The 11400-nt window shown below is 46.4% G+C and overlaps 1 protein-coding gene across 1 annotated transcript in view; it reads left to right on the top strand.

The window, feature by feature from the left end:
- The first annotated feature begins 8708 nt into the window (after positions 1-8708).
- The window catches only part of FOXA2 (forkhead box A2), a 3916-nt gene continuing 1224 nt past the window's right edge, over positions 8709-11400 (top strand). Inside the window, exons 1-2 of the mRNA XM_019543853.1 lie at positions 8709-8859; positions 10682-11396. Coding sequence (XP_019399398.1) covers positions 8773-8859; positions 10682-11396 — 802 coding nt within the window. The 5' untranslated portion in view covers positions 8709-8772. The remainder of the gene's footprint in view (positions 8860-10681; positions 11397-11400) is intronic.

The following is an 11400-nucleotide window of genomic DNA, read 5'->3' as shown; positions in this document are numbered from 1 at the left end:
CCTACTCTGCCCATGGACTGAGGAAAGCAATCCAGTTAGATAAAAAGACTCAGGTTTGAGTGATTTTTCATGACTGCAAATGTTATGCTTCTTACTCATCAATGATTCAGCTCCCCTAGAAACCAGAAAGATTTCCTTCCTCTAAGCATTTCACAGAAATAAATTGTCATCTTTGTTTAATAAGGAGCAAAGTCCATCTCTCAATATCCCTTTTTGGGGCTTGTGTTTAGACTCTGTAAGGCACTTAGGAATTGACAACAGATACAGTACATTAGTGCTCCAGTCCTGCAACAAGTCTACCATATTACTCTGTGAGCAATGCCATTGGCTGCTTAAAATGCATACAGTGAAGCACATGCTTAAATCTTTGCAAGATGGGACCTAAAGCAACAATGGACCAGATGCTACTCCAGGTATTAGATGTTTAAGTGGATTTAGGCACCTAAATATGATTCTGTTCTGCCCTGTTCAACTCCCTGAAAAAACCATCAATGCATCTATTTCTGTAACAAACTGTCATCTGATCTTTAAGACTGAGTCGCAAAAAAGCAGGGAGAGGTGAGGACCCACCAAACCTTTAAATTAACAATTTTTCAGGGATTGAGCAGGGATGGAATAAAATTGCAGTTAGGCACCTAAATCTATTTATGTGCTTAACAGGTGAAATGGAATCTGGATCAATGGCTCTTGTTATCTCTGTTTCTATTGTCTGTCTTCCTTGTTTTGACATGTATACATGTCTCATACTCATCTGGATGGGAAGACACAAAGAAATTCCACTCCAGACCATTCTGATGATGAGAGCAGTGTAGTCCATTTCATGGACTTTTTCTGCTCCAAGAGTCTTGTTCTTATGAAACTGTTTATCTCTACAATGCAACAAAGTCATATTTTTTGGTCTATTAGATGATCTGAGGGTACCTTGAGATGCTTTTAAGGGTGCAGTGGAGTGCCACACAATGTTAGGAGTGCTAACATGATTCACAAGATAAACCCGGAGATTTCAAATAGAAATCCATGGATGCGTCTATATTATATATTATATGTTATATGTTAATGTGCCATAATTATGGTGCAATAAGTTTAGTAGCTGACCTGTAATTACAGGTACTTACTTAATGCGCTATAATCAGCGCAACTGTGCATTGGCACTGGTGCATGGTTTTTTGTGATGCTAATTCACAGTAGACTAATTCTACTGCACATTAGTGCATTAGCATGGGATTGGCCCACTATGCTAATGTGCAACAGAATTAGTTTACTGTGCTTCAAGTGTCTCGTGTAGACGTACCCTATCATACCAAAAACATTCTGACCTCTTGTGGTTTTTCTGAGGTCTTTGCAGCAGCAAATCAGTCAAATAGGGCATAAATGAAATGTTCCTCTGCACCTGGGCGAATTTCACCCCAGGTCCACTGGAACCAAGACTTGCTGCAGAGGAAGCAGAAGATTTCAATGTATTTAAAGCAGGCCTCGTTTCTGATTTGCATTTCAAACAATTCTTTCAGAGAGATGAGTGTCACTTCTGGAATTATAATGCAATGACAACATTTTAATCTAGATTTTTCTTTTAATGTACATGGGGTCCAATTGATGGTATTAGGGTTTGCTGGATAGGGGATGGAGCCAAAGCCCACTGGAGTCAATGGAAAGACTACCAGTGACTTCAGTTTTCCATCAGGTCATCAGCTTCTTTTCATTAGAACACAACTAATTTCCTGCTGAAACTGTGGGAAACAAATGCTAAGGCTTGTGCCCAATTTACTGCTAGAGGGTTTGATTCAAGGTCCAATGGAGTTAATGGATGGGCTCCTAATATTGTGCATTTCAGTGAGGTTTGGATCAGGCCCTGACATTTTCCATCCTTTTTTTTCCAGTGATAGGAAGCTCTGGTTCAGGAAAAGTTCATGCTTTGTCAATGAAAACCATTTCACCCCCATCCTATGAACATTGAGGTTTTTTCCTAAGAGAGAAACCTAAATCTTGTTTCAAATGTTTATTGATAACCTAACAAGGAAGTAAACACATAATGGGATTAATCAGTCTCTGGATACTATTTATTTGATGGGCTCTTTTACCTTCCAAATGAATCCCTAGGGCTACATTCAGAGAAATCTGTTGATGTGGATCTCAGCACTACTATATGCAGAAAGTGGAAAGAAAACAGAGATTAGCACCTTTGCTGTTCCCTGGGGCCACTTAAGAAGACAAGCTTCCTTGTGGAGAAAAGAGGCCTTTGCTTGAAATTTCCTGGTACAATTGTTTTCCTTCCAATACTTGCCATAGAGCCTTTCCTTGCCTGGGATAATTCAGTGTTTTGACTTTAACATGCATTTTGAAGAGGAATTTACTGCCACCTGAATACTCCTGACTTTTCACATTTCCCAGTCTTCTAAGCATGGATAGATATAACAGCCAGGGCTAATCATACCAGGGTTGTTGGCTTTTTTTAAAAAATAGAACTGCTCATTGCAATAAATGGCTGTTGTACTAAAAACATGACAGCCCTTGGAATGAGCTATGTTAGTATTTTTCTTTTTTTCTTTTTTTTTTTTTGCCACAGAGTAAAGTCCTTGGGATAGGAATCCTCTTTTTGTTTGTGTTTGTGCAGTGGCTGGAACAATGGGGTCTCAGCAGCACTACCTAACAGTACTATTACTGCTACTAAATACCAATGCACAAACTGCTAAACAACCTGCAAGGAATAAAAACTCCACCCTGTGCACCCTAAAGAGCACCAGGTTGTAGAATGAAAAAAATGTTGACGCTTATCGGTGGGCAGCTCTCCCAGATCAGGTTAAGAAGGCTTATGCCCTGATTCACAAAAGCCCCTTTTATACTCACTGGCAGTGAAAAGTGGTTTGCAAGAAGAGGAAATGTAATTTATGTCCACTTTGCAGCCTTTTTACACCAGAAGCCTGGTATAAATGAGAATCAGAGCCATGACATAACAGGACTATCTCTTCATATGGGCCAGACAGTATAGCTGGTCAAGGACATTGTGTATTGCCTGTCAAGAGAGAAAGATGTGAAATAAGAGGACTTCTGTTTAAGCATTGAATTCTGGTGGCATGAACGTACCTAAAAAAGAGTGACTGCTTCCCTAGTTCCACATTGCCCTGAAGGAGAAGACTCTGGGTAGAAATTTTAGTAGTAATAAAAGATTATGATGAAAAACGTTATCTGGGTCTTCTATTCCATGTGTGTTTGTGGGCATGGGAGGGGACAGGAGAGGAAAAATGTCTTTTGTTGCAACTAAAGTGTAAATGTCCTGCTAATTGGAAAGGAAACAAGAAGCTAGCAGAGCACAATGGTTTGTGAAAGACGAAAGACTAGGACAGTCAGGATCCCAGCCTGCAAAGCCTTATATCACTGGGAGTAGACCCACAGAGCTGACAGACAGTGCTTCCAATCTATTAAGATAGGCATGCACATAGTGTCTGGTGAATCGGGGCCTTGCCCTGGGAAATCTTATCATTGTTAGAAAATCTTCTCAAAGGGTTGGTTTCTACTCCCCTGGAAATCAGGAGGAATTTTGCCTTTGACTACAGGGAAAATGAGGACTCATCATAATTCCATGTAAAGTTAATGCCACTTCTTTGCATATAGGTAAAAAATAACTCTCACACCACACCACTACCCCTCAAAATATGCTGCTGCTGTTGTTGTTATAGTAATAATATCATCATCTCACTGGTATGTATTGATTTAACTAAACTGCACATGATAAGGTGAACATATATGTTCTTTTTGCTTATGAACAGACCACTGCCAGTTATAAATATGTAATACCTTCTATAGTACTTGTATTCAATTTCCCTTCTATTTTCCTCCATTAACCCTTGGATTTTTTTTTCATTGCACTGCATGTGTTATTGAAGAGAGAAAGCACTTACTGCAGTGATCAAATGTAATATAGAAAAAGAGAAAATACACTGATTCAGTCAGAAAAATGGGCACTGACTTGCCAGAAATTGGCTACTTTTATGAACTGCCTAGATGCGTATCACACATATGACAGAATCATAGAAAAACAGGGCAGTAAGTGCCCTTGAGGGGCAATCCTTATTCGTCCTGCTCAAGAAGGATCACCCCCACCCCAGCCTTCCTGCTTTTAACCATCCCAGACATATGTTTCTCTAACTTGCACTTAAAAACTTCCACTGGGGAGACACAACTTCTCTAGGTAATCTGTTGCAGTGCTTAACCACCTTCCTAGTTAAAAGTTCTTGCTAACACCTAATCTATCTCTATGCCTAAACTCCCTCTCTGCAAAATGAAGGAAAGAACCTTCCCCGACCCTTTGTTCTGTGGCCTCATCCTGCCCCCTCATCCCTTGTATGCTCAGGCTCTTAGAGATGTCCTCAGAAGGAAGTCATCCTGCTGCCACCCTCAGATCGTTCTCTGGGGAATCCAGTCTAGCTGGATCTGGTGTTTTTAGGAGCTCAGTCTGCAATACCTGCCCTTTTACATGGGCTAAAGGGGACAGAATAGGAGTTCAGGTTTTCTGCTATAAACTTTATGGCTAGAAGAGACTATGATGTTTACCTAGTCCTATTTTCCACTTAACAATCTAAAGACTTTTCCCCAGTGGTCCCTTCATTGTGTTCAGAAAGCGAGGGTTGATGAAACGTGAGAAAAATCTAACAGGAACTGACCCTTTTAAAAATGCATTCCCAGATTGTTTTAATGTGTGTGTGGGGGGGGGGCGGTGTTAAATGGACCCTTTGATGTAGTTACTTTATTATAAATCACAGTTACCCCTCTTATAAGGATGTGATTAATTTTTACTATAAAAGGTTCTTTAAAACTTTTGTCGTAATGAGAAAAAATCATCCTAATACTTAGGGCAAGATCCTACTCTACCTCCTAGGTGCCTGAGTGGACCTGGGTGCCTATGTGTGATCCAATTCCACCTGGCTTGAGACCCTGAACACCTGATAGCATGTCTACTTTTGTGACACCCCATCATCTTAGCCTCGTGACTCACAAAAAGCATCCAAGATGAGGAGGGCCCACCCACCTTTTGTGTTAATGTTTTTTCAGGCACTGGGGCAGGGTGGAATAGAATTGCACTTTAGGTGCCTAGGCCCACTTAGATGTCTAATAGGTGGAATAGGATTGGCCTTTAATATTTATACAGAGCTTTTCATTTGAGGCTCTGAAATCACTTTACGGGCATCTGATTCTACTGAAAGAGCATGCAGCAAATGAGAAGGGATACAAAGCAGGAGAGGCTGGCAGTAGTAGTAAACTTTCAGTGGTTTAAAAGCTGCACTTGAAACTAATGGTAACCCACTTCCAGTAGAGCCTGATCCAACCCCTTCCTCCCCCCAAATTCGGGGCAGTCTGTCCTTTACTTCTGTTGGATCAGGTTCCTGATCTGTCACTAATAGCACTCAAGGGGGAAAAAACCACAGGGGGCGCTCCGTCACTATTTTTAGTTATTAGACATTGAAAGGACACCTGAGAGATGCATGAGACGCACCAGTCTATTCATTTCTGTTTAAATGTTGTTAATTATATCCCAGTTCCCACAGCTTACTCCCAAGTCTGTTTATATTGCCTGGCTTCCGTGGGGACAGAGTAGCTTTTTTATATTGTTATCTTTTAGCCCCAAAATAAATAAAGGCAGAAAGGGGAGAAGGGATTCGATTCTGAGTGCCAACGCCTTACACTGATATCTGTATTTTTAATATATATTATCATAAAATAAATTCCTCCAAATAAATCAGCAAGTTAACAGATTTTCCCCTTATAACTGCTGTTTAATAGACAGTGCAACCTGTTTAGAAAACAGCTTTAAATGGGTCCTTATATGAGCTGCCTGTGGTTGAATTAAACCCCATTCAAAATATTGATTCCATAGTCTATGCTGATCCTTTATAGCATTGGGTATCTTCATTGATGCAGACCCATACACTTTTTTTTAGTCATTTGAAAAAAAAAATAATGTTAATCATCCATATTATTCCATCCATTCTGGAAACAAGACAGACAGGTAGGCAGATAGATTATGTGCATGGAGACAGACAGACAGATAGATTATCTATCTGCATATACAGCTGTACAGATCTATTTATCTATAGATCCATACACAAATACTGTGTATATATGTGTGTATATGTGTATCTAGATACACACACACAGACATATATAGATATATAGGCATATACAGCTAGATAGACAGACAGGTGGGTGTAGATAGATAGATAGATAGATAGATAGATAGGAGTGGTCTGGGGACTACGATAAATTGATTTAAGAGGCAATTTGTATTGAACATATGGATGGGGCCCAGCACCTAGTTTATATTAGGAGGGTCTTGGAAAGCGCGGTTATCAAGAGTCACCTCCTCCCTGTCCAGAGAAGACCGCAGGGCTGTGGTGCGGACCGGGCTGCCTGCGGAGGGCTAGCAAAGACCTAGAGGAAGAATTAATTCCACTTCAGAGAATCGCCCTGTTTTCTAGTCCCCGAGAAAGATCCGTTAAATCTCTGATGAGCAAACACATTAAATAAACTTGACTTTGTTTAATGCCTCACATAGCAACCGTGTCCTCTGGAATACCGAGGCGCTGCAGTACTTGGGCGAGGAAAGCGCGATGCTAGCGAGAGCAGGCGGAGAGCAGAGGGTGGAGGGGGGTTGTTTGGGGGAACTGATGGCTGTCTGTTTCCCTTGATCTTTCAGCGACCAGATCGATCGATCCACCTATCTGCTATGTCTCATTAGATTTGCAATGAAAACACCTAGCAGCTCCAGGTAGAGCGGCGGTCGGGCTGCATAGGAAACGGATGACCTAGGGACTCTTTCCCTTCTGATTCTGCTCGGTGATCGGCAGGAATAAAGAGGGAGTTTCCAGCTCCAGGACGTGGGATTGTTTCTACTTTTCTTTCTTCCTTTCTCTCTAACCCTGGCCCTGGCGGAGGCGGGCGCGCAGGTCCAGCCGCACGTCTGCGGGCTCGGAGCTGGTGCCTGCTCCGCTCGGGGTCCGGAGGGAGGAATCTCAGGTCCTGCAAGCGATTGCACTGCTCTGTGCCTGTTTCCACCCCCTCCCCCCTCTTGTTTGTTTTAGTTACGAAATGGTGTAGGGGTCTCGGCAGTGGCTGAGTAACCTTGGGACGGGCTGTGCTGACTGGCAGAGCCGAATCGGGGAGCCCGAGGCACTTAGCACCTTGCGAAAAGTCAAGACATGAAGTGCGCTGGCACGGGGCGGCGCCGGGCCGCGGCCGAGCAGGCCGGGTGATGGTCCCGGGAGCCCGCGGCGGCGATCTGCCCCCCTCGCGGTGCCAGGGAGGCTTGGGCGAGGACCAGCAGGCGGAGAGTTAAAGGTGTGTAAACAGCGTTTTCTCCCCTGCCCGGCCGGTGCGCACTGGGCTCGGGGCGGCGGGCTGCGCGCAGACCCCCGGGGCGGGGCAGGGCGGGGGCAGCCTCGGCCAGGCCCAGGGCCCCGCGCCGCCAGCTCGGGCCCGGGCACCGGGGGCAAGGGCTAGGAAACTCGGGTCTCTCTCCCTGCCCGGGCCCGGCTCCCCTCCGTGCCAGCGGCCTTCCTCTTGGCCCTGACCCCGCTGCCCACCTCGTGGCACCGCTCAGCGTTTTCTTTCCCGCTACTTTTCGTCCTCCCCTGCTTTCCCATTCACCTCCTTGGTTCCTCCTTCCTTGCCCCCTGCTTCATCTTTCCCTCTTCGTGCCTTTCCCCCCACATTCCTCTCTTTTCTCCCCTCTCACTCGTCCTTCCCCTTCGTTCCCATTTCTTCCCCCTACTCTTCTCCCCCCTTCCCCTCTTTTAGCCTTCCTTCCCCCTTCACTCATCTTTCTTCCTTTCCAATTCATCTTTTCCCCCTTTCCTTTCCTTCCCGGATCCCCCCTTTTCTTTTTCTCCTCCACTCATCTTTCTCCCCTTCTTTCACATTCATCATTTTTCCTCCCCCCCACACTCCTCTTCCTTCCTTCCTCAACCCTCTTTCTCCCCCCGCCCCCATCTTTCTCGGCTTCCCCCCCCCATATATTCCTTTCCCCTACTTATCTCCTTCCCCCTTCCCCTTTCTCCCCCCGTGCATCTTTCTCTCTTGCTTTCCCATCCCTACTTTCCTTTCCTCCCCCACCCTCCTCTTCCTTCTCTTCCCAGTCCTCTTTCTTCTCCCTCACTCACCTTTCCCCACTTCTTCCCCGTTCCTTTCTTTTCCCTTCTCGCCCTCTTTCCCCCACTCATCTCACTCCCTTTCTTTCCCTTCCTCCTTCCCTCCCCGCTTCCTGCCCTCCTCCACCCCTTCCCCTCCACTCACGCCCCCCCGTGCCCCCTGCCCCGCCGCGCTCCGTGCCCCTCTCCCCGCGGGCTCTCCCGGCCGGAGGGCAGGTGTGGGAGCGGAGCAGTCTCACGCCTAGGTGTGAGTTGATTATTCAAATAGGCTGCCGAGGACCTGGGGATTGGAGGCTCGCCGGGGCGCTCGGTGCTATATCACTCAGCCACCAACGTCACTGCAGCACTTGTCCTCCTCCTCTTCCTCCTCCTCCTCCTCCTCCTCCTCCTCAGGCTTTTCCATCGCCTCCGGGCGGCTCTGCAAAACCCACCCAAGCAGCAGCGGTGGCGGCGGCAGCAGCAGCGGCCGCCAGAGCCCCAGCCCAGCGGCAGGCAGGGCTGCCCCCCTCCCCCGCCTCCAGCAGCCCAGCCAGAGAGAGGGAGGGAGGGAGGGCTGGGATTTTTTTTTTTTTGGTTGCGCGCTCTCTCTCTCTCTCTGTCGTCGCCTGTGGAGGCTGTTAAATTTTAAACTGCCATGCACTCTGCTTCCAGTATGCTGGGAGCAGTGAAAATGGAAGGGCACGAGCACTCGGATTGGAGCAACTACTACGGAGAACCAGAGGTAGGAGCAACTTGCTGCCGCGTGTGTGTGCGTGTGTCCCCCGCCCCCCGCACCCCGCACCCTTCCCTTCCTTGCCTGCCCTTGCTGGGGCGCACCCGGGGCTCTTTTTTTTATACGCCACCGTGTTAGCCTTGAGATAATATTAACTTGGCGATCAAATATTGACTTGTGGCGCCTCCAAATCCTCTTCCCCAGCCCAAGCCGCGCTATCCTAACAAAGTTGTGTTTGGCAGGGACCTGTTGGGGAGGGGGTGGCAGTTCCGAGAGGGAGGGGGGCTTGAAGGATAGAGGTGTGTGTGTGTAGGGGGGTGGGGGGTGTATTGCTTTAAATCTCATTTTAGGAAGAGTCCCAAGATGAGAAGCAACGTTGTGGAGCGCCGGGGGGCTTCATCCAGCCGCGCTCTGAGCGACCCAGCAAGCCCAGGGCAGCACGGAGCCAGCGGGCAGCCTCCGGCTTGGCTTGCCCACCTCTTTTCGCAGCGACTCCTCTGCCTTGTTTTTTTGGGGGGTGAGGGGATTCCCCCCCCCCCGCTTCCCCTGCCCTCCGGATTTCAGATCGCGGGGCTGTTTCCTTTCCAGGGGCTGAGCTATCAACCTGCTGCCAACCATTTTTAATGATTATATATATATATATATATACACGCATACACATATACATGTATATATCTGTATATATATACACACATATTAATGATCATATATATACATATATACATTGTTAATGATCATATATACACATATATTACTGTGTATATGTGTATATACATATATACACACATATATACACACATATATTACTGATATGTAATTATTATATTAATGTAATGATCATATATATAATATACATATGATCATTAAAAATGGTAGCAGCAGATTGATTGCTCAGCCCCTGGAAATGAAAGGACCCTGCGGTCATATCTATGCATAGTCTGTGAAATGTACAGCTATAGGTACAGTATCTACGAGATAGATAGATCTATATCCATATATCCATATATATATATATATATATATAGTAATGTACCTATAGCTGTACAATAACTGTACATTTCACAGACTATGATTATATATGTATAGCTTAGATATGTAATATGTATAGCTAAGAAATATATATATAGTTAAATTAGATCTGCTTTCTTTTGGTTGAAATATTCCAAGATGTTAGAATAAAAAAGATAAAATTGTAATAGCAGTTAAATCATATATAGTTATATTTATATATCTTTATATATAGTTACTTTTATATCTATATTGAGTTAAAGATAGATATATAGATATATTTATATAAGTTTGACTTTAAGTTAAATTATAGATATGTATTGATATAGATATCCATAGATATATATCTATATAGAGAGCTATCGATATACATGGAAATATCTATCTATAGATCTGTCGATAGATATGTCTAGGTCTATAGATAGATATATTCAGTTAAAGACTGATATATAGATAGATATAGATATATAGTTCCTCCCCCTCCTCCCCCTCAGCACACCCTTGCCAAGTAAATACGGAGCTGGCAAGCTGCTTCCCAAGAGGCGACCCGGCTCTATCTTAGGAGCTCCTAGTTGAACCTTCATTTCTCTCCCAATTCCTGCCCACGCAGAGCAGCAAGCACAAAGCGAAAGGCAATCCCCCCCCACCGATCCCCTACCACCACCTCCCCGGTATGAATAATAGCGCTCGGGCAGTGGCTTCAGGGCTGGCTGGGCTGCGAGGAGAAGCATTGCTATAGCAGCCTATGTTGTATGCATTGAATAGAAGTCAACGTTAATCATCCCCCCCAACTCTCCCTCCTCCTCCCCCCTTGTCCTTGCAGAGCTATTCTTCAGTGAGCAACATGAATGCCGGGCTGGGCATGAACACCATGAACACCTACATGGGCATGCCTGCCATGAGCACAGCGGCCAACATGACGGCGGCCAGCTCCATGAACATGTCATACGCCAGCACGGGCATGAGCCCCTCCCTGGCGGGCATGTCCCCGGGCACGGGGGCCATAACGGGTATGGGCACGGCGGGGGTGCCGGGCATGGCGGCGCACCTGAGCCCCAGCATGAGCCCCATGGGCGCGCAGGCGGGCTCCATGAGCGCGCTGGCGCCCTACAGCAACATGAACTCCATGAGCCCCATGTACGGGCAGTCCAACCTGAACCGCTCCCGCGACCCCAAAACGTACCGGCGCAGCTACACGCACGCCAAGCCGCCCTACTCCTACATCTCGCTCATCACGATGGCCATCCAGCAGTCGCCCAACAAGATGCTGACGCTGAGCGAGATCTACCAGTGGATCATGGACCTCTTCCCCTTCTACCGCCAGAACCAGCAGCGCTGGCAGAACTCCATCCGCCACTCGCTCTCCTTTAACGACTGCTTCCTCAAGGTGCCCCGCTCCCCGGACAAGCCGGGCAAGGGCTCCTTCTGGACCCTGCACCCGGACTCGGGCAACATGTTCGAGAACGGCTGCTACCTGCGCCGCCAGAAGCGCTTCAAGTGCGAGAAGCAGCTAGCACTCAAGGAGGCTGGCGGCGGGGGCGG

This window comes from Crocodylus porosus, unplaced genomic scaffold, assembly GCF_001723895.1.
Source record: "Crocodylus porosus isolate Cpor-Errol unplaced genomic scaffold, CroPor_comp1, whole genome shotgun sequence".
NCBI classification, from domain to species: Eukaryota; Metazoa; Chordata; order Crocodylia; family Crocodylidae; genus Crocodylus; species Crocodylus porosus.
The sequence above is the reverse complement of the archived record's forward strand: the minus strand, read 5'-3'. Positions and strand labels throughout refer to the sequence as shown.